The sequence below is a fragment of the Stenella coeruleoalba genome (genome assembly GCF_951394435.1).
Source record: "Stenella coeruleoalba genome assembly, chromosome: 11".
Classification (NCBI taxonomy): Eukaryota; Metazoa; Chordata; class Mammalia; order Artiodactyla; family Delphinidae; genus Stenella; species Stenella coeruleoalba.
This window is the reverse complement of record NC_137157.1, coordinates 96,219,454-96,243,601: the sequence shown is the minus strand read 5'-3', so window position 1 is coordinate 96,243,601 and position 24,148 is coordinate 96,219,454. Positions and strand designations below refer to the sequence as shown.

The 24,148-nt window shown below is 44.1% G+C and overlaps 1 protein-coding gene across 8 annotated transcripts in view; it reads right to left on the bottom strand.

The window, feature by feature from the left end:
- The window catches only part of VWF (von Willebrand factor), a 203,779-nt gene that overhangs the window by 151,277 nt on the left and 28,354 nt on the right, over positions 1 to 24,148 (bottom strand). For 5 of the 8 annotated variants that reach the window (XM_079936255.1, XM_079936253.1, XM_079936256.1 and 2 more), the window contains one exon: positions 9,852 to 9,936. The exons of 1 other annotated variant lie outside the window; for it this stretch is intronic. Coding sequence is in view for 2 of the 7 variants with exons in the window: in XM_079936251.1 (XP_079792377.1) it covers positions 8,193 to 8,289 (97 nt within the window). In the remaining 5 variants the exon portion in view is untranslated. Of the gene's footprint in view, positions 1 to 8,192; positions 8,463 to 9,851; positions 9,937 to 24,148 lie in introns of those variants that run through there. 2 more of the 8 variants (XM_079936251.1, XM_079936252.1) reach the window with 1 other exon arrangement.

Genomic DNA, 24,148 nt, shown 5'->3' with positions numbered 1-24,148 from the left:
AGGCGAGGGACACAATCTCCCCTGGAACCTGCACAAGGAACACAGCTCTGCCCATACCTTGACTTTGACCCGTTTCAGACTTCTGACCAAGACTGTAAGATAGCAAACTTCTGTTGTCTTAATCCATTAAGTTGGCGGCAACTTATTAGAGCAGCGATGGGAAACGGACACCGGCTGAGTGCCCTGCTCTCCTGGGGGGTGGTTCCAGGCAGCTCTGCTAAATTGGTATTGAGAGAACAGTAAGTACCATGAGCTCAAGGAAGAGGGATCCCTGAGGGCCAGGGTGTAAGAGCCTGAAGAACTGGGCTGGGAAGATGAACAGATGCAACCAGAGAAGAAGCTCACATGTGAAGGTGTGACTGTCAGAGGCACTTGGGGCAGGGCTACCCAGAGGCAGGGGGATGGATGAGTTGACCTCTGCCTGCCTGGGGAGTAAGTTCTCCAGGGTGGAGCTGGCACAAATGCAAAAGAACTTCAAGGGGGGAGAGATTTCCTAGCAGGGCTCATCTTTGCCTTCTCATATTTTTGTAGCATCTCTTCTCCTATGCCAATTCCACAGGAAAGAGAACTTTCTTGTCAGTTTATGCCAAATAAACAAGCACACCAGATTTCTCAAGCCAGGCTCCCAGGTCCCAGCATATACAGCCAGCACCTCAGCTAAAGGGAAGCCGTCCTCCTCCACTTCCTCTCCTCCAGGGACATCTGTGGGCGAAATAGTATGCTCACTTCCTGCCTTCAGGACGACCATCAAAGTAATGAAATGTCTACTATCAAAAGGATGCACAACTGCAGACTAATCTTCTCATGTTCTCCGTAACTATGACGGACACCACACTATTATTGCCACAGAGTTAAAGAGGGCTCAGACCGCTACATCTTGTGGAGTTTCTGGTCCTAGTAGCCCAGTAGGATTCCTGAACCACTATCCCAGGAGCTGGGGTTCTAATTTTACAGATAGAAAGTTACAGATTCTGAATTTGCCTGCATCTTATAAAATAGCTTCAAAATACATAAATCGATAAATCAACTTTAAAGTCTTTCTCAATTGTCCATAAGTCAAGCAGATAAACTTGGTAAAATGAAGATTTTTTTAAACAACTGTTAAACCCAGTAATTGTACCCTTGGGTATTTATGCCAGAGAAGTAGAAACTTAGGTTCACGCAAACTCTTACACATGAATGTTCATAGCGGCTTTATTCATAATACTGTAGTTAAAAACTGGAAACAACCCAGATGTCCTTCATTGGGTTAACAGCTAAACAAACTGGTCAATCCATACATGAAATACTACTCAGCAATAAGAAAGAATAAACTGGGACTTCCCTAGTGGTCCAGTGGTTAAGAATCCGCCTTCCAATGCCGGGGATGTGGGTTCGATCCCCGGTCGGGGAACTAAGATCCCACATGCCGCGGGGCAACTAAGCCCGCGCGTGCTCTAGAGCCCACGTGCCACAACTACAGAGAAGCCCACATGCAGCATCGAAGAGCCTGCGTGCCGCAACTAAGTCCCAATGCAGCCAAATAAATGAAGTAAAAAAAAGAAAGAATAAACTATTGATATATACACAACAACATGTGCAGCTCTCCAGAGAATTACCTGAGTGAAAGAAGCCAACTTCAGAAGGTTAAGTACTGTACGATTCCATTTATATAACACTCTTGAAATGACAAACTTTTAGAAATGGAGAACAGATTAGAGGTTGCCAAGGGTTAGGGGTAGGAGAGAAGGGCGAGGCGGGAGGAGGAACAAGAGAGATACTTGTGGTGATAAAAGGGCAAAAGGAGGGACCTTTGTTGTGATGGCCATATCTTGACATGGTGGTGAATACACAAACCTACACATGTGATAAAATTGTAGAGAACTAAATACACACACACACACACACACACACACACACACACACACACAAATGAGTACAAGAAAAGCTGGTGAAGCCTGAATAAAAATGGGTGGATTGTATCAACATTGATTGCTGGTGGTGATATTATATTATAGTTTTGCAAGATGTTACCATTAAGGGAAACCGTAAAGGATACAACGAATTTCTCTGTGCTATTCCTTACCATTGCATGGGAGTCTACAGTTTTCAAAATAAAAATTTTAACTAAAAATTGTTTTAAAAAAAATAAATAAACTTGACCTAATGTATCTGCTTAGAGCTCTGCACCCAATAATGAGAGAATCCATATTATTCTCGGGTGCACATAAGGAACCAAACCAGCTCAGTTTGCTCAGGACTTTCCTGATTTTAGCACTGAAAGTCTTTTATCCCAGGAAACCCCTCAGCACCCCCGAAGAATTTAGATGTTTAGTCACCCTAACATTTACAAAAACTAATTATGCACAATTCTCAGCACATTTCAAAGAACAGGTCAAATACACACCATATTCTCTGACTATAACACAACTAAATTAAAACTTAGCTTAAAAGATTTTTTAAATCCTTATACATTTGGACATTTTAAAACATACTTCCAGAAAACAGTATGGCGCTTTCTCAAAAAACTAAAAATAGACTTACTAAATGACCCAGCATTTCCACTCCTGGGTATATATCCCCGAAATACAAACACACTAGTAGGAAAAGATACATGCACCCCAAAGTTCCTAGCAGCATTATTTACAATTGCCAAGACATAGAAGCAACCTAAGTACCCCTCAACAGATGAACGGATAAAGAGGATGTGGTATATATACAATGGAATATTACTCAGCCATAAAACAGGACAAAATTTTGCCATTTGCAGCAACATGGCTGGACTTGGAGGGCATTATGCTAAGTGAACTAAGAGACAAAGAAAGACAAACACAGTGTGATATCACTTATATGTGGAATCTAAAAAATATAACAAACCAGTGAATATAACAAAAAAGAAGCAGACTCACAGATATAGAGAACAAACTAGTGTTTACCAGTGGGGAGGGGAGAGGGGCAATATAGGCGTGGGAGAGTGGGAGACACAAACTACTGGGTGTAAGATAGGCTACAAGGATACTTTGTACAACACGGGGAATATAATCAATATTTTGTAATAACCGTAAATGGTGTGTAACCTTTAAAAATTGTATTAAAATTTTTTAAATAAATAAAACATATTCCAGATAACTCACAGGTCAAAAAATAAATCGGAAGAGAAATTCTAAAATACTTAAAACCACACAATATGAAGATACACCATATTAACCGATATTCAAAATGTGTGATGATGTAGTGAAATGTGTTCTTTCCTGCTCTCAGTTCTTAAAGCTGGTGGGAGTATTTAAATAGCACCTTTTTAAAGGGCTTACATTCTCCATCCAGTAAATTCCATCTCTAGGAACTAGCTTAAGGAAATTGCCTACAATGAGAACAGCGATCTGCCTCCAAGATAATCACTGCAGCATTGTTTCTGATCGTCAAAATGAAAGTGCAAGCATCCTAAACGGCCCAGTTTAGGAGATTAGTCAAACAATTTTGGCACACACATGGGATGGATTATCACGTAGCCAGGAGTAACGATGTTGAGGCACAGTTACAAATGACATGGGGAAACACTTGCGGTATAATCTTAAGTGAAAAGAGATGATCTCAACTATGCAAAATAGATGTAGAAGAAAACACTGGGGAGAATGGCGCTAACATATTTACACTGTTATCTCCAGATGGCACGAGGTTGTCGCTTTCTTATCTAAACTTCTCAGGAGTTTCCACGTTTTTTGGCAATGTGCTTACAATGTCTTTAAGGGGGTGTTTACTTTTTTAACGTTAGGAAAAGGAGGAGAGGGGAGAATAAACACAGAAGGTTACTGAGAATTCAGCTTACAGGTGAAGTTGCAGACCTGAGGAGGAAGAACACACCGTGAATTCTTAGGAAAAGGATAGGCTCTTTCTTGACCCAATCAGATTCTTGCTTCCCTGGGGGGTAAAAATGGAAAGAAAAATGCTAAAAGAGCACAGTTAAAAAAAAAAAAAAAGTTGGATTTACTTTTTAATACCTCTTTACAATGAACCAAAGTACTCTTGGGGCTATCTGTAATGGCCCCAAGCTGGAAACTACCCAAATGTCCATCCACAGTCGAATGGATAAATACACTGTGGTCCGTTCACACGATGGGCTGTCACATAGCAATGAGAATGATCTACAGTCACACACAACAGAACGGATGAACCTCACAAATACAGTGTTGAGTGAAAGAAGCTCGATTCAGGAAAGTACTTACTGGATACTCCATTTGCGTAGAATACCAGAAAATGGCAGATCCATGCTGTTAGAAGTCAGAAGAGTGTTCCCTTGGTGGTGGGGGGGGCGGGGGGCTGCCTAGAAGGGAGCGTGAGAGGAACTTCCGGGTTTTTGGTGATGTTCTAATTCTTAACCTGGCTGCTGGTGAGGAGGGGGGTGTTTCGTCTGTGAATAAGTTTTGAACTGGGTGCCTATAATCTGTATGCTTTCTCTATGAATATTATACTTTCTTTATGAATATTATATCAATATAAAGTATTCAAAATGAAAAAAAAACAATAATAGTGCTTGGAAGCATGCTTGGAATTTATCTTCCCTTAATTGCATAAAATTTCCTAAAAAGCTACTGGGCTTCCTAGAATTTTTATTAATAATTCAAATCTCCCAAGCAGTGTTCCATACAGAGTAGAATCTACTAATTTTGTGCCCCTTGTTCTGAAGCCCACTTCCTGTTCCAACTAGCTGTTCTCCGGACCAGAGCTGTCTGCCTCTCCTGATGCACACAGAGCACCTCCACCTACCACTAATAATTAGTTGCCATAATGTGATGTATGCAACATATAAGGACATCAACGTGACACCACACGATGGGGCACAGCGTGGCTTAAAGGGAGGGGAAGAAAAGGTGCGAACACAGAGCTTGTTCAGAGAAGACACTCTGTGATCCTCATCCTGAGGATCCTAACCCAGGCGACTAAATCCAGAATCCCCGCTGCCTACACTCCTGAAACCACTCTGCAATCCTAACATTCATCTGGTATCTGGGCTGGGTCTGGGGATACAAAGATGAGCAAAACTGCATCATCCTCTGCCCTCAGGGAGCTTACGGTCTAGTGACAAGAATGACATAAATCTAAACAAATCTTAACTACAAATGGTGATGAGACCTATGTCTATAAGATAGTGATGCTGTGGATGTACACCTGTAACAGAGGATTCCAACCGAAACTGATGGGGCTGGGGCGGGGGGGGCAATGAGCTGAGTTCTAGGATGAATAGGACTAAAATCAAACCAAAGATGGGAGGAGCACTTCAGGTCATGGAACCAGCATGTGCAAAGGCCCAGGGGCAGGAGGAAGCTACCTATGAAGAACCCAAAAGACGGTTTGCCTGGCTGGTACACAGAACACAGGGGAAGCGTGGTAGGTGATAAGGCTGGAGAGGTAAGAAGGCGCCAGATGTGACGTGAATCCTTTCTGTTTTCAGGGCACTTTCACAGACATGCCCTCCTCAGGGCACCGCCATGTGTTAGCAAGAGCCGGCGGGACCGTTCCCGATCTGCACATGAAGTGGACGCTCAGGAAGGTGACTTGCCAGAGGCCACAGAGAGGAAGTGGGAAAGCCCAAATTCACCCCTTGCTCTCAACTCCTGCTCTCTGCCCTGCACCACCATTGCACCCCCTGTATTGCAGTCCAAGCTGAGCCTGCTTAGGGCCCCACCCTCAAATCCCAAAGCGGAGACTCCGGGTCTCACAGCTGGAAGGGCACCTTCTAGCCTTTCAGGAAAGGGCTGAAGGGTCCCAGAATCTCTGACTGAGCTCTCCCCGGTTTACTGTGAAACACGGGCTGGAATCCTTTGAGCTCAGACTTCATTGGTGGGAAAAGGCTTTGGGATGATACGGTTTGGTTGGATCAAGCAACCCTGCTTTGAATTCAGTGAGTCCACATTTCCAGACGTCTGCTTTGAAACACAGAAAACGCCTCTCGTGAGCCAGCCACATCCTCTCATAGGAAGCTTTTACCCACTCATTCGGGAACCGCAGGAACTTTCCCCTTATCTTTATGCCTTCCTGAAACACAGCCATTCTCTGTGTGAAATGGCCTCTCCATACTAGAAAACGTTTGTTGATTTAGGAAAAAACACGTATCTCTTTCTTCTTCCACAAATGTTCAAGGACAAATCCTTATGTCCTCCTAAACATCCAACCTCTCTCTTTCTGTGAGACTGAATTTACCTGCTATAATTTGCATGAAAAATTTAATGTATCCTAAACCGTGGGCCTTGAGCAAGCTGCCACCACCCCTCCCTCAAGCCATTTTCTGAGAAGGGAGCCTCTTGCAGGAAGAGAAAGCCTCGGACACTTAGGATCCCGTCCTTGCAACAAGCAAACAGTAGAATATAATCGTGCCCTTGATTGGAATTAATAGCTGCATATACTTAATCACAGAATCTCGGAAATGGAAGAAGTCCCAGAGTCCTGGAGGTCAGAGTCTCCACTTACTTCATCCTCCACCTCGAGAAAGTTACAGAATTCCTCTGGCCCTCGCTTTCCCCCCAAAGAGTCAGATGTGTGTGGAGGGAGGTTTAACTACTGTGTCCGTTTTTAAGTTTTGAGCCAATAGTGAAAGCTCAGGGTCTTTTACATTAAAATGTGGGTTTCTGGTTCACTTAGAAGACCCGGCAGGAAGACTGGCTCACACTCTCGGGAGGGAACAATCGGCAGGAGATGAGGGGCTCCCCTCGTTGGATGGGTATGTTCTCTAAAATTTGCAAGTCCCTTCCACCTGCTCTTCTGTCTCCAACAATGAGGTCCATCATCAGTTGTCATTTATCATTCCACTTGCCTTATCTTTTTTTTTTTTTTTTTTTTTTGCGGTACGCGGGCCTCTCACTGCTGTGGCCTCTCCCGTTGCGGAGCACAGGCTCCGGACGTGCAGGCTCAGCGGCCATGGCTCACGGGCCCAGCCGCTCCGCGGCATGTGGGATACTCGCGGACCGGGGCACGAACCCGTGTCCCCTGCATCGGCAGACGGACTCTCAACCACTGGGCCACCAGGGAAGCCCCGCCTTAATCATTTTTTTTAGAGCACAGAAACATTTCTTTGTAGCCACTTCTCTATCAAACGTGGAAAAAAATCAGACACTCCAAGAGAGCTGAGTTTCAAGAAAAACAAGAGGCCATATTTCTTTGTAGAAACTGAAAAATATTCCTCTGCATTTGGTTAGCTTCTCTCTGTGGTTCTGGCTACAATGCATGTAAAATTTGGAATATTTTCAGTTTAATATGAAAGTTGCGTTTGTTCACATGTTTAGGAGAAAGCTTTCTTACAACTGAAGACAAATTCTTTAAAGATCTTTTTAAAAGCTGAAAATGGTTTATAACTGACATTCTTTCATGCAAATAGTGGCCAGTTTAATGACTTCAATAATTGATATTCTTTCCACTTAAGTTATCTAGAGAAGCTGCAAGTCTAGATCAAGAAGCAATGAAAATATTTCCCTAATCCTACCCAAATGTATAAATATATATGAAGTCTACATACTAGATCATATTTTTAGTTTTAATGAAACTAGTCACGATTAGAAATAAATGCCTCAGGGACCTATTTCTCAAAGTAGGAATCATAAATCTCAGGATTTGGGTCTATAAAGAGTTCACTTACTAGGTGCTGATGAGGGGATACTGACCAAAATTTAATCACATGAAGGACTATGAGAGAGGCTGGGAAAAATAATCTTTAGCTATGTGTCCAGCTAAAAATTGGAGTTCTGTTGCTAAAGAAAGAGGGTCAGAATAACTATTAGAGAATCAGCAACAGATTCTGCCACAAAGAAAATTATCCCTGATTGAGACTATAAATCTAATGTAACCTTGATGCCCAAACCAGACATGAACAATATGAGGAAAAAAAAAGATCCCTGGCCAGACTTACTCATGAAGATAGAGTAACAAGTAAAAGTAAAAAGTCCTAAACAAAATGTTAGCAACTGAATACAACAGTATATTACAAAGAAGATATATTCTGACCAAGTTTTATTTATTCCAGAAATTTGAGTGGTCTATCAATAAGTTTCAAATAAATTTGAAAATCTATCATTATCACATACCACCCTAACGGATTAAAGGATGAAAATTTGAGCATCTCAACTGATGCAGAAAAACCATTTGACAAATTTTCTCGTTCATAAAAACTCTGGGAATAGAAGAAAATACTTTAACCTACTAAGATTTTTTTTTAATCTATTTACTTATTTTGGCTGAGTTGGGTCTTCCTTGCTGCGCGTGGGCTTTCTCTAGTTGCAGATAGCGGGAGCTACTCTTCATTGCAGTGCGCGGGCTTCTCATCGCGGTAGCTTCTCTTGTTGTGAAGCAAGGGCTCTAGGCGTGCGGCCTTCAGTAGTTGTGGCTTGCGGGCTCAGTAGCTGTGGCTCTCAGGCTGAAGAGCGCAGGCTCAGTAGTTGTAGTGCACAGGCTTAGTTACTCCACGGCATGTGGGATCTTCCCAGACCAGGGCTCGAACCCATGTCCCCTGCATTGGCAGGCATATTCTTAACCAGTGTGCCACCAGGGAAGCCCTAACCTACTAAGATTAACTGACAAAAACGTATGGGATACCATTTGCAACAACATGGATGTACCTGGAGTGCATTATGCTTAGTGAAGTCAGAGAAAGACAAATACTGGACGTTTTCACTTGGAATTTAAAAAATAAAACAAATGAATGAATACAACAAAACAGAAAGAGACTCACAGATACAAAGAACAAACTAGTGATTACCAGTGGGGAGAAGGGTGGGGGAAAGGGCAAGATAGAGGGAGATTAAGAGGCACAAACTACTAGGTATAAAATAAACAAGATAGAGTGATTTAACATACAGCACAGGAAATATAATCAATATTCTATGATAACTTTAAGTGGATTACAATCTATAAAAATACCAAATCACTATACTGTACACCTGAAACTAATATAACATTGTAAATCAACTGTATTTCAATTTTTCTAAAAACCTATTCTAATGAGGAAACGTAAGAATGTAACATCAGTCCCCTTCAAATAAAAAATAAGATAAGGATGCCCAATCTTACCACTTCTGTTTAAATCACATTGGCAAATACAAGACAAGAAAAATTAATTAGAGTCATAAAGATCAGAAATAAAAAAAAAACTATCATTAATAACATACAATTGTCCCCAAAGTATCTACAGACAAAATATTAAAAATTAATAGAAACATTGGCAAGGTAACCAAATATAAGATCAATATTTGAAAATCTAGGGACTTCCCTGGCCGACCAGTGTTAAGACTCCACACTGCTGAAACCCATAGAATGTACAACACCAAATGAACCCTAATGTAAATTGGGGACTCTGGGTGATACTGATGTGTCAATGTAGATTCATTAATTGTAACAAAAGTACCCTCTGCTGAGGATGCTGTCATTGGGGGAGGCCGTGCATGTGTGGGGTCAGGGGGTATACGGGAAACCTCCGTACCTTCTGCTCGATTTTGCTGTGGACCTAAAACTGCTCTTAAAAATAAGATCTATTTTAAATTGTGCAAAGAAAAAGCCAGAAAAAAATCATTTCAAAATATATGCATCTGTGTTGTGAAAAAGGTCTAAAAGACATAAACAAAATCAGAAACAGTGGTTACCTCTAGGGCCACATTTCTCAAACTCTAACATGTATACAAATTACCTGAGGACATTGTTAAAAGTGTTAATAATCGTAGTCTGATTTAGTAGGTCTGGGGTGGGGCCCAAGATTTTGCATCTCTCACAAGCTCCCACACAGTGATAACTGGAACCAGCTCATTCTGGCTTGCAAGAGCTGATTGTTGTATTTTTAAGAATTTTGTAAATCAGTTATTAAGTAGTCATTATTAAAAATTTAAGGGACTTGCCTGGCAGTCCAGTGGTTAAGACTTCGCCTTCCAATGCAGTGGGTGCAGGTTCGATTTCTGGCTGGGGAGCTAAGATCCCACATGCCTTGCAGCCAAAAAAACAAAATATAAAACAGAAGTAATATTGTAACAAATTCAATAAAGACTTTAAAAATAGTCCACATCAAAAAAAATCTTAAAATAAAATAAAATAAATTTTAAAAAATAAAAATTTAATTATATAAACTTATAATTAAATAAATAATATTTAAAACAGAGATAACAAATACTGGAAACTCATCATTTCCTCATTATTATACATTTTACCATTATCTATACTCTTGAGGTTATACGTCCATATATATCAGTACAGTGGGAATTCTATCCAATGGTGTGGTACTACACAAGTCTTTCCAATTTTGCATTCAGTGACATTGAAACCACACCCCATAGGTTAATAGAAGCTGGTGACTAACAGAAATTCCTGAGCTTGTTTTACAGAACAGCAGGTAAGGGAACAGCATGTTAAAACCCCTCTGCTTGAAACCTGACTTTACTGATTAAGCTCTCTTTAGTTATGTTTTTTACTTTCTTTAACTGCCTACCCTCCAAGCTTCATATACCTTAGAAATATATTGCAAGACTCCTTAACCACCCCTGCAGACAGTAGTACCTCTGACGTATGGGTTGCCATAGTAATGGAGGCTTAAGCTGTTTTCCAGAAACTTGGAGTCAACTCGTGTCCAGTTTGAGATGGCTAAGACTGGTTGGGACCACTGATCCTAAAACTGGGCCTGCACAAATGTCCAATGAACGACCTTTTGACGTCAGAGGGCCCAAAACTCCACCCTCAGATCATGCTGAGTGCCTCCGTTTTTTGAATACGCGTCCCATGAAGAAGCATAACGCAGATACGCCTGCGCAGAACACCAATTACCTCACCTTTTCTCTACCTCCCATCACCTTTTTCCACGTGTAAGAATACCCTGCTTCTTTATGCCATAAATATCCCAAGCTCCTTGCCTTCAAGGAGGCAGATCTGAGACTTTCTCCGGTCTCCTCACTTGGCTGCCTTGAGAATAAACTCTTTCTCTGCTGCAAACCTTGGTGTCTCGGCGTTTGGCTTGCTGAGAGTCAGGTAAACAAACCTGGTTCAGTTACATCACATCAGTAGCATGAAAATGTAGCCATAGTGGAGGCTGCAGAAAGCCGGCTATTGATCATTTATCAAGCACACCACTGCTCTGGGATATAGAGTGCTCGTCTAGGGCATGGGATCAGAATGGGGGAAAGTTTTAAGAGTGAGAGAAGGAAGAATTGCCAAACCACAAACGCTACAAACATTGAATAGAAATTTTGCCCCATTAAGGTTTCCTGAATTTCTAACTTGTTAGTGGCAGGTAGCGCTTAATAAATGTTCACCAGCTCTACGGACGAGTGAATGCTGTAAAGAAGAACCAAGAAGTTTCCACTTGAAAACACAGGATGACCCGCTTCACTTCCCACAGGAGCTGGGGTAAAAGAATCGGGTGTGTGCTCCTGGGGGCCCTGGCAGGGGAGGCCCAGGGCTGGTCCTCTCCCTCACTCCCACCTCAACATTTCCTGTAGGATTTTGGTTCCCGTATCTGGAAGCCAGTATTTATTTAACTCCTCCCCTGGAGTTCAGCAAGAACTATTCAGCAAGAAAAGCCCAAGGCTGCCCAAACTACTGGCCAAGTAAACAAACGGCCAGGACTGGAAGGGGACAGTCGGCACCCAGCAGACTCCGGGACCCAGCACCAACCACAGTCTGGGAAAGGCTCCACCCACACCCACACCCCCTCCAGCTCTGTTCTGCACTCTCTTAGAGCCATCCATCAGCTCTAACTCCCTACTCCCCATCCAGGGAGCATCAGCTGAGCCTTACCTGGGTGCTGGCATCATTGTACGTGATGGAGACCCAGAGTGTGGGACAATCTACTCCAAGAGCTTATACTTGGTGAGGGAGGAAGTTGATGAACAAGTGTTCGTATCACCCTAACATTCATATGGTGAAACCCTAATTACCCCCAAGTGATGGTGTTTGGAGGTGGGGCCTTTGAGACATAATTAGGGCTAGAATAGGTCAAGGGTGGGGCCCTCACGATGGGATTGGTGCCCTTATAAGAAGAGGAGGAGACCCAAGATCTCCCTGCCTGCCTGCACCCAGGAAGGCCATGTGAGGGTCCAAGGAGAAGGCAGACCAGGAAGAGAGCCCTCCCCAAGAGCTGAATCTGCACCTTGATCTTGGACTTCCAGTCTCCAGAACCGTGAGAAATAAATGTCTGTTGTTTAAGCCATGCAGTCCATGGTCATTTGTTATGGCAGCCCAAGCTGACTAAGATACGAGGAAACCGGGCTTCCCTGGTAGCGCAGTGGTTGGGAGTCCGCCTGCCGATGCAGGGGACATGGGTTCATGCCCCGGTCGGGGAAGATCCCACATGCCACGGAGCAGCTGGGCCCGTGAGCCATGGCCGCTGAGCCTGCGCGTCCGAAGCCTGTGCTCCGCAACGGGAGAAGCCACAGCAGTGAGAGGCCCGCGTACCACAAAAAAAAAAAAAAAAAAAAAAAAAGATACGAGGAAACCAATGTAAGTCAGATGGTGACAGTGCTAGGGAGAGGATGTAGGGTAATGGGAGTAAGTGATGGGGGCGAGTGGTATTTATGGAGGGTAGTCAGGAGGGCCTCTCTGAGGAGGTGACATAGGAGCAGAGGCCTGTATGAGGGCTGAGTCTTAGAATACCTAGGGAAGAATATTCAAGGCAAAGAGAGCTGCACAGAAATACCTGAGTGGGTGCACACCTGCTGGGCTCAAGGCAGCTCCAAATGAAGGGAACAGAGAAGCATGATTGGAGCTGAGGCCAGTATGGCCAGGGGACCCATCATGAAGGGTTTTATGGGCTGGTGAAAGGAAGTTAGCATTTACTCTGGGAGAGATGAGGCGCCACTGGAAAGTTTTGAGCAGGGAAGGGACATGATCTGATTCATGTTCTAAGAGGATCATTCTGCAGGCTCTGTTGAAAACAGACAGTGGGCGAGGTGGTGAGGGAAGAAGCATGGAAACCAGGTAGGGAGCTGACGCAAAAGTTCAGGCAAGGGCTTCCCTGGTGGTGCAGTGGTTAAGGATCCGCCTGCCAATGCAAGGCACACGGGTTTGAGCCCTGGTCCGGGAAGATCTCACATGCCACAGAGCAACTAAGCCCATGCACCACAACTATTGAGCCTGCACTCTAGAGCCCGCAAGCCACAACTACTGAAGCCTGCGTGCCACAACTACTGAAGCCCGTGCACCTAGAGCCGTGCTCCACAACAAGAGAAGCCACCACAATGAGAAGCCCGCACACTGCAACAAAGAGTAGCCCCCACTCGCCGCAACTAGAGAAAGCCCATGCAGCAATGAAGACCCAACGCAGCCAAAAATAAATTAATTAATTAACAACAACAACAAAAAAAGGTCAGGCAAGTGGTGGTGGTGGCTCAGACCAGGATAGTGGCAGTGGAATCAGGGTCCTGGTTCTATTTATTTATTATTTTACTTATTTATTTTTGGCTACACTGCATGGCTTGCAGGATCTTAGTTCCCCAACCAGGGATCGATTGAACCTGTGCCCCCTGCAGTGGAGGCACAGAGTCCTAACCACTGGACAGCCAGGAAATTCCCCCGGTTCTATTTTGAAGGCAGATCTGACCAGACGTGCTGATGAAGTCTTTATGGGGCATGAGAGAAAGAAAGGGTCAAGGATGACCTGAGGTTTGTGATCTCAGTGGCTTGAGTCTGTATGACATCATGCCATGTAGACAGGACACTGTCTTATTCTTCCTGACTGTATTCCTCAGGAGAGATAGAGGGCACAGTGCCCGGCCAATGATCAGAGAGAGGGGAAGGAATCCAGGAAGAGAGGGGAGGCCTGGGGGGATGGGCAGGTGAAGGAAAGGGTACTCACACCATTGATATCCACAAAGTCCTGCCTCCCCAGAAAGTCTTCCTAGAATGACCCAAAGAGCACTGGCGGCTGGCCCGGCCCTTCCCAGGGGTTATTCTCACACCCATCTGCGTCCCAACCCCAGCTCTCATCCTTGCACCAAAGCAGTGTGCTAGCCTGTTTGAGAACTGGTTTTACCGCTTTTACTTCACCACTGGGTTGATCCGCACAGGGTTAGGCTATAGCTTTGACCACTGTAACAGACAACGAAAAGGATAGAAAGCCTTTCTCCCTCGGCTCCTACTCAGTAGGTAAGTCATCCAGGCTACAGAGACCCGGCACCATCTATTTCTGCTCTGCCATCCCCCCGCCCGGGGACCTGGCCATATCTCATGGTCTCAGACAGCTTCTCACCACATCCGTGCCCTGGAAAGCCAGGGGGGGGAAGGAAGGAGTGGGCAGGGTTGTGGCAAAGACAGCCCTGCCCTTTAAGGATATGCTTTTATCCCACTGGCCAGAACCGGACTGTAGGACCCAAGGAGGCCGGGAAACAGAGACTGGATTCTGGGACCTCACGTCCCCATCTGGATCCACCGGCTGTGGAAGGAGGGAAGGAGAATGTGGGCGGGTGGCAGCTCTGCCTGTGGGTCCCCAAAGCAGTTGAAGGTCAATGCCTTGAAGCTCAATTCCTACTCCTTGTGTGAGCCGCTAGGGATAGGGTCCAACTCAACCCCTTTCATTTTTCGTACAGAACTTTTCACCATTCGAGGCATGTTCACCCATGAAATTGTACTTGATCTTCACCACACCTTGTTAGGGAGGTAGTTTTATCAGACTTTACCCACAAGAGAACCAGGGCTTAGAGAGGTGGGAGGGTTTGCACAGGGTCGCAGGCTGGTGGACCTCTGAGGTTTGAACTCTGACCTTCTCTCCAGATTCCTTGCCCTCACTCCTCACTAACAGGTCATTTAATGGATTCTTATTTTGATGTGGGGCACAGGTGACCCCCACCACCAACACCACCACTACAATCTTTCAGGAAAGACAGCTGCTAAGAGACAGATGCAACTTGCTAGAACCCAGGCAATGCCATCAAGCTTGTGGAAGAAGAGGCTCTGCTCCCCTTGCACATCAGCGTGTGTGACGTGGACGCAGAGGACGCAGAATCAAGCCATCAGTACACATCAGCTGACAACCCCAGGGCAGAAGGCCTCCTCGCCTACAGCATCCTCTGGGATTATGGGTTGGTGTCTGTGCCGCCGGTTGTGAAAATAGGTTTATTATCACCTGTCATGAGTCCCAGAGTGGCAGTCCAGTGGTTAGGACTGCACTGGCAGTCCAGTGGTTAGGACTCCATGCTTCCACTGCAGGGGGCATGGGCTCGATTCCTGGTCAGAGAACTATGATCCCATGTGCTGTGTAGAGCAGCAAGAAAGGAAGGAAGGGAGGAAGGAAAGAAGGAAGGAGAGGAGGGAAGGAGGGAGGGAGTGAGGGAGGGAGGAAGGAAGGAAGGAAGGAAGGAAGGAAGAAAGGAGAGGAGGGAGAGGGAAGGAAGGAAGGAAGGATGGGAGGGAGGAGGAAAGAAGGGAGGAAGGAAGGAAGGAAAGAAAGAAGGAAGAAGAGGAGGGAGGGAGGGAGAGAGGAAGGAAGGAAGGAAAAACATTCACAGAAAGATAGACAAAATGAAAAGGCAGAGAGGGGCTTCCCTGGTGGCACAGTGGTTGAGAGTCCGCCTGCCGATGCAGGGGACACGGGTTCGTGCCCCAGTCCGGGAAGATCCCACATGCCGCGGAGTGGCTGGGCCCGTGAGCCATGGCCGCTGAGCCTGCGCATCCGGAGCCTGTGCTCTGCAATGGGAGAGGCCACAACAGTGAGAGGCCCGCGTATGGGGGAAAAAAAAAAAAAAAAAAAGGCAGAGGACTTTGTACCAGATGAAGGAACAAGATAAAACCCCAGAAAAACAACTAAATGAAGTGGAGATGGGCAACCTTCCAGAAAAAGAATTCAGAATAATGATAGTGAACATGATCCAGGACCTCGGAAAAAGAATGGAGGCAAAGATTGAGAAGATGCAAGAAATGTTTAACAAAGACCTAGAAGAATTAAAGAACAAACACCGAGAAGAAATAAAGAACAAACAAACAGAGATGAACAATACCATACCTGAAATGAAAAATACACTAGAAGGAATCAATAGCAGAATACTGAGGCAGAAGAACAGATAAGTGACCTGGAAGACAGAATGGTGGAACTCACTTCCATGGAACAGAATAAAGAAAAAAGAATGAAAAGAAATGAAGACAACCTAAGAGACCTCTGGGACAACATTAAATACATCAACATTCACCTTATAGGGGTCCCAGAAGGAGAAGACAGAGAGAAAGGACCCGAGAAAATACCTGCAGAGATTAGTCGAAAACTTCCCTAACATGAAAAAGGAAATAGCCACCCAAGTCCAGGAAGCGCAGAGAGTCCCAGGCAGGATAAACCCAAGGAAAAACACACTGAGACACATAGTAATCAAACTGACAAAAATTAAAGACAAAGAAAAATTACTGAAAGCAACAAGGGAAAAACAACAAATAACATACAAGGGAACTCCCATAAGGTTAACAGCTCATTTCTCAGCAGAAACTCTACAAGCCAGAAGGGAGTGACATGATATATTTAAACTGATGAAAGGGAAGAACCTACAACCAAGATTACTCTACTCGGCAAGGATCTTATTGAGGTTCAACGGAGAAATCAAAAGCTTTACAGACAAGCAAAAGCTAAGAGAATTCAGCACCAACAAACCAGCTCTACAGCAAATGCCAAAGGAACTTCTCTAAGTGGGAAACACAAGAGAAGTAAAGGACCTACAAAAACAAACCCATAACAATTAAGAAAATGGTAATAGGAACATACATATCGATAATTACCTTAAACGTGAATGGATTAAATGCTCCAACCAAAAGACAACTTTTGTATCACTGAATGGATACAAAAACAAGACCCATATATATGCTGCCTACAAGAGACCCACTTCAGACCTAGAGACACATACAGACTGAAAGTGAGGGAATGGAAAAAAATATTCCATGCAAATAGAAACCAAAAGAAAGCTGGAATAGCAATACTCATATCAGATAACATAGACTTTAAAATAAAGAATGTTACAAGAAACAAGGAAGGACACTACATAATGATCAAGGGATCAATCCAAGAAGAAGATATAACAATTATAAAGATATATACACTCAACATAGGAGCACCTCACTATGTAAGGCAAATGCTGACAGCTATAAAAGAAGAAATCGACAGTAACACAATAATAGTGGGGGAATTTAACAACTCACTTACACCATTGGACAGATCATCAAGACAGAAAATTAATAAGAAAACACAAGCTTTAAATGACACAATAGACCAGATAGATTTCATTGATATTTATAGGACATTCCATCCAAAAACAACAGATCACACTTTCTTCTCAAGTGCACATAGAACATTCTCCAGAACTGATCACATCTTGGGTCCCAAATCAAGCCTTGGTAAATTTAAGAAAATTGAAATCATATCAAGTTTCTTTCCCAATCACAACGCTATGAGATTAGAAATCAATTACAGGGAAAAAAACGTAAAAAACACAAACACATGGAGGCTAAACAATACGTTACTAAATAACCAAGAGATCAAAGAGGAAATTAAAAAACACCTAGAGACAAATGACAATGAAAACACGAAGATCCAAAACCTATGGCAGGCAGCAAAAGCAGTTCTAAGAGGGAAGTTTATAGCAGTACAAGCCTACCTCAAGAAACAAGAAAATCTCAAATAAACAACCTAACCTTACACCTAAAGCAATTAGAGAAAGAAGAACAAACAAAACCTAAAATTAGTAGAAGGAAATAAATCATAAAGATCAGAGCAGAAACAACTGAAATAGAAACAAAGAAAATAGTAGCAAAGCTCAATAAAACTAAAAGCTGGTTCTTTGAGAAGATAAACAAAATTGATAAACCTTTAGCCGGACGCATCAAGAAAAAGAGGGAGAGGACTCATATCAATAAAATTAGAGATGAAAAAGGAGAAGTTACAATGGACACAGCAGAAATACAAAGCACCCTAAGAGACTACTAGAAGCAACTCTATGCCAATAAAATCGACAACCTGGAAGAAATGGACAAATTCTTGGAAAAGTATAACCTTCCAAGACTGAACCAGAAAGAAATAGAAAATATGAACAGACCAATCACAAGTAATGAAATTGAAACTGTGATTAAAAATCTTCCAATAAACAAAAGTCCAGGACCAGATGGCTTCACAGGTGAATTCTATCAAACATTTAGAGAAGAGCTAACACCCATCCTTCTCAAACTCTTCCAAAAAATTGCAGAGGAAAAAACACTCCCAAACTCATTCTATGAGGCCACCATCACCCTGATACCAAAACCAGACAAAGACACTACAAAAAAAGAAAATTACAGACCAATATCACTGATGAATATAGATGCAAAAATACTAGCAAACAGAATCCAACAACACATTAAAAGGATCATACACAATGATCAAGTGGGATTTATCCCAGGAATGCAAGGATTCTTCGATATACGCAAATCAATCAATGTGATATACCATATTAAAAAACTGAAGAATAAAAACCATATGATCATCTCAATAGATGCAGAAAAAGTTTTTGACAAAGTTCAACACCAATTTATGATAAACACTCTCCAGAAAGTGGGCATAGAGGGAACCTACCTCAACATAATAAAGGTCATATACGACAAACCCACAGCAAACATCATTCTCAATGGTGAAAAACTGAAAGCTTTTCCTCTAAGATCAGGAACAAGATAAGGATGTCCACTCTCACCACTATTATTCAACATAGTTTTGGAAGTCCTAGCTACGGCAATCAGAGAAGAAAAAGAAATAAAAGGAATACAAATTGGAGAAGAAGAAGTAAAACAGTCACTGTTTGCAGATGACATGATACTATAAATAGAGGGTCCTAAAAATGCCACCAGAAAACTACTAGAGCTAATCAATGAATCTGGTAAAGTTGCAGGATACACAATTAATGCACAGAAATCTCTTGCATTCCTATACACTAATGATGAAAAATCAGAAAGAGAAATTAAGGAAACAATCCCATTTACCATTGCAACAAAAAGAATAAAATACCTAGGAATAAACCTACATAGGGAAACAAAAGACCTGTATGCCAAAAACTATAAGACACTGATGAAACAAATTAAAGATGATACAAACAGATGGGGAAATATACCATGTTCTTGGACTGGAAGAATCAATATTGTGAAAATGACTATACTACCCAAAACAATCTACAGATTCAGTGCAATCCCTATCAAATTACCAGTGGCATTTTTTACAGAACTAGAACAAAAAAATCTTAAAATTTGTATGGCAACATAAAAGACCCCGAATAGCTAAAGCAGTCTTGAGGGAAAAAAACGGAGCTGGAGAAATCAGACTCCCTGACTTCAGACTATACTACAAAGCTACAGTAATCAAGACAATATGGTACTGGCACAAAACCAGAAATATAGGTCAATGGAACAGGATAGAAAACCCAGAGATAAACTCACGCACCTAGGGTCAACTAATCTTTGACAAAGGAGGCAAGGATATACAATGGAGAAAAGACAGTCTCTTCAATAAGTGGTGCTGGGAAAACTGGACAGCTACACGTAAAAAATGAAATTAGAATACTCCCTAACACCATACACAAAAATAAACTCAAAATGGATTAGAGACCTAGATGTAAGACCAGACACTATAAAAGTCTTAGAGGTAAACATAGGAAGAACACTCTTTGACATAAATGACAGCAAGATCTTTTTTGATCCACCTCCTAGAGTAATGGAAATAAAAATAAACAAATGGGACCCAATGACTTAAAAGCTTTTGCAAAGCAAAGGAAACTACAAACAAGACGAAAAGACAACCCTCAGAATGGGAGAAAATATTTGCAAACGAATCAACAGACAAAGGATTAATCTCCAAAATATATAAACAGCTCATGCAGCTCAAATTAAAAAATCAAACAACCCAATCCAAAAATGGGCAGAAGACCTAAATAGACATTTCTCCAAAGAAGACATACAGATGGCCAAGAGGCACATGAAAAGCTGCTCAACATCACTAATTATTAGAGAAATGAAAATCAAAACTACAATGAGGTATCACCTCACACCAGTTAGAATGGGCATCATCAGAAAATCTACAACCAACAAATGCTGGAGAGGGTGTGGAGGAAAAGGAACCCTCTTGCACTGTTGGTGGGAATGTAAGTTGATACAGCCACTATGGAGAACAGTATGGAGGTTCCTTAAAAAACTAAAAATAGAATTACCATATGACCCAGCAGTCCCACTACTGGGCATATACCCTGAGAAAACCATAATTCAAAAAAAGTCATGTACCACAATGTTCATTGCAGCTCTATTTACAATAGCCAGGACATGGAAGCAACGTAAGAGTCCATCGACAGATGAATGGATGAAGAAGATGTGGCACATATATACAATGGAATATTACTCAGCCATAAAAAGAAACGAAATTGAGTTATTTGTAGTGAGGTGGAAGGACCTAGAGTCTGTCATACACAGTGAAGTAAGTCAGAAAGACAAAAACAAATACCGTATGCTAACACAGATATATGGAATCTAAAAAAAAAAGTTTCTGAAGAACCTAGGGGCAGCACAGGAATAAAGACACAGACCTACTAGAGAATGGACTTGAGAACACGGGGAGGGGGAAGGGTAAGCTGTGACGAAGTGAGAGAGTGGCATGGACATATATGCACTACCAAACGTAAAATCAATAGCTAGTGGGAAGCAGCCGCATAGCACAGGGAGATCATCTCGGTGCTTTGTGACCACCTAGAGGGGTGGGATAGGGAGGGTGGGAGGGAGACGCAAGAGGGAGGAGATATGGGGATATATGTATACGTATAGCTGATTCACTTTGTTATAAAGCAGAAACTAACACACCATTGTAAAGCAATTATACTCCAATAAAGATGTTAAAAAACAACAACAACAAAAAGAGTCATGTACCACAATGTTCACTGCAGCTCTCTTTACAGTAGCCAGGACATGGAAGCAACCTAAGTGTCCATCGACAGAAGAATGGATAAAGAAGATGTGGCACATATATACAATGGAATATTACTCAGCCATAAAAAGGAATGAAATTGGGTCACTTGTAGAGACATGGATGGATCTAGAGACTGTCATACGGAGTGAATTAAGTCAGAAAGAGAAAAACAAATATCGTATATTAATGCATATATGTGGAACCTAGAAAAATGGTACAGAGGAACCGGTTTGCAGGGCAGAAATAGAGACAGACATGTAGAGAACAAATGTATGGACACCAAGGGGGGAAAGCGGCAGGGGGGTGGGGGTGGTGGGATGAACTGGGAGATTGGGATTGACATGTATACAGTAATATGTATAAAACAGATAACTAATAAGAACCTGCTGTTTAAATAAATAAATAAAATAAAATTCAAAAAAATAAAAGAAGGAAGGAGAAGAGGGAGGGAGGGCGGGAGGAAGGAAGGAAGGGAGGGAGGGAGGGAGGGAGGAAAGAAGGAAGGAAGGAAGGAAGGAAGGGAGGGAGGGAGGGAGGAAGGAAGGAAGGATGGGAGGGAGGAAGGAAAGGAGGAGAGGAGGGAGGGAGGAAGGAAGGAAGGAAGGGAGGGAGGGAGCGAGGGAGGGAGGAAGGAAAGAAGGAAGGATAGGAGGGAGGAAGGAAAGGAGGAGAGGAGGGAGGGAGGGAGAGAGGAAGGCACCATGAGAGGGGACAGCAGGCTTCCCCCCGGGCTCCTCAGGGACACCACCTGAGCCCTTGACATTTGCCCCCCAGCATCCTTCCTCCCATACCCACAGCCTGTCTGTCGCAATTTCCACTCCTGAAGCTATAACCCCCCACCCTGCAGACCTAGCCCACTCCTACAGTGCTGGGCAGGCTTGCAAGGACTGGCAGAAATCACAAAGCCTAGAAAATCAGAGCAGAATGGGCATTAGAGACCTCCAACACCACGGCCAGAGTGGTACCACATGGCAGAGGCCTGATGAGCACACATTATGTGCGGGCACTGCCTGAGGTTCCCTGCATCTTGCTTTACCTAATTCAGAAGGGACTACCTGGCTTTGATCCCAACTCTGCCACCTAGACCTGTGTGACCTCAGACAAATTAGGCAACCTCTCTGTGCCGCCATGCCCTCATCAGCAAAATATAGAGGATAATGAGACTCTGCCCCAAAGAGTTGTTGTGATGATGGAACGAGTGAGTACAGTTGATTCTTGTCGTTCTAGGTAGTGATGTCCTATGAGGTCACTATGGACACTGAATTAGAGAACATTGAACCAGTGTTCCCGGGGGTGGGTGGGGGGGAATCAGGGAGGGCAAGGTTCCCACGAGCGGTCACATTTTCATCATCCAGTCAATATGTTAGCTTATTTTATGTGTGTTTCTGCTTAAAGACACTTTTTTTTTTTTTGGTCTCGCCACACGTCTTGCGAGATCCTAGTTCCCCGACCAGGGATCGAACCCGTGCCCCCTGCAGTGGAAGCTTGGAGTCCCAACCACTGGACCACCAGGTGATTCCCTAAAGACACTTTATTTAATATAAACTGTTGCTTCGTTAACACTGACCTCACGGCCAACAGCACTACAGTTCAGGCCTGAACAAAGTTGGTGTAACACAGGTACTTTCTCCACAAGGCACGTCCCAGCCTTCTTGTGCATGGGAACCTTAGCACTTCAGCGCTGTGCTTGGGGGGCATTTTAAACAGCGAAATCACCAACAGAAAACACAAACGTGAGAAAAACGTGGCACCAAATAGACTGTGAACAGGAGAGACTGAGCTGAAGCAAGATGGCTGAGCTACTCCCTGTTCAGCTGGGAACATGAGTGTCCAGCAACTGACAGTTGTCACTGCTCTGCACACACTCTCGAAAGACTGCAAAGTACTCTGAGTAATGATTGGGGGGATTGCAAATAAATTTAGGATACCTACTGAGCTGGATATTGCTATTCCCACTTAATAGACGAGGAGAGGTTGAGGATCCGGACCAGGTCACAAAGTGGGTCAATGGTGGTGTCAGGACTTGAGCCCACATGTGGGCCTGGCTTAACCCTTTTCTACGCTGCCCAGAACAGGGACCCCAGCGCTTCCCAAGCTGCCTCTGCACAGGCTCACACAGGCTGGTCCCCTGCCCTGCACACAAACATCATCGCCTGTGTTTACACCAGAGCTTCCTTTCCCAAACCTCCTTGACTCTGAGACGCCTTAGGAACAAAGAGGTTTCCCAGTTTCCTGCCCGGGCTGGGGCATTCCTCCCTCTGGCTGCAGCACCCCACCCCCAGGCCTTCTCTCCCCGCTCTGCCTCAGCGCCTCTCACTCCACACCAGCCACCAAGGCAGTCTGGCAAAAGGCTTGGGGACAAGTAGCTGTGGATCTATGGATCTGTGGATCCTCTCGGCTGGCCTTACCCAAGCGAGGGCAGAAGCCCCAGGAGAAAAGAAAGTGAGTTGGGTGCTGAGGAGGAAGAGGGGCCCAGCCCCAGTGAGCAGGGAGCAGAGGGGAGGCTGGGCAGATGGATGGACAGGTGTGAGGGGCAGAGAGACCCTGGTGCCCACATCCCAGTAGATCTTCAGAGAAGCCGGCATCCACCTGGACCAGACAGGTAACCCTGCCACCCTCTCAGGCCCGGGGTCTCTGAGTGGATTTGACATCCCCTCGGAAAGCTGGAAAGAGGCGCCACTCTGCAGCAACTTGCGTCTCTGTTTACGGGTTAACAGGGGTCAGTAAACTATGGCCTCAAGGCCAAATCCAGCCAGCAGCCTGTTTGTGTACAGCTCACTAGCTGAAAATGGTTTGTATGTTTTGTTTTGTTTTTTGCGGTACGCGGGCCTCTCACTGCTGTGGCCTCTCCCGTTGCGGAGCACAGGCTCCTGACGCGCAGGCTCAGCGGCCATGGCTCACGGGCCCAGCCGCTCCGCGGCATGTGGGATCTTCCCGGACCGGGGCACGAACCCGTGTCCCCTGCATCGGCAGGCGGACTCTCAACCACTGTGCCACCAGGGAAGCCCTGGCTTGTATGTTTTTAAACGGATGAAGAAAGAGAGAGAGGTAGGAGGAGGACAGAAGACTCGATGTCACCCACAAAGCCTAAAATAGTTACTTTTTGTAGAAAAAGTGTGCGCACCCCTGACCAGGATTGACCCAGCTGTGGAGGCCCTTCACCCACGCATCCCTGGCGCGTGACATTGGGTGTGTTATTCAATTTCTGGAAGGCTCAGTTTCCCCATCTGTAAAGCCAAGGCGGGAACAGCACCCGTGTCCCAGGGTTGT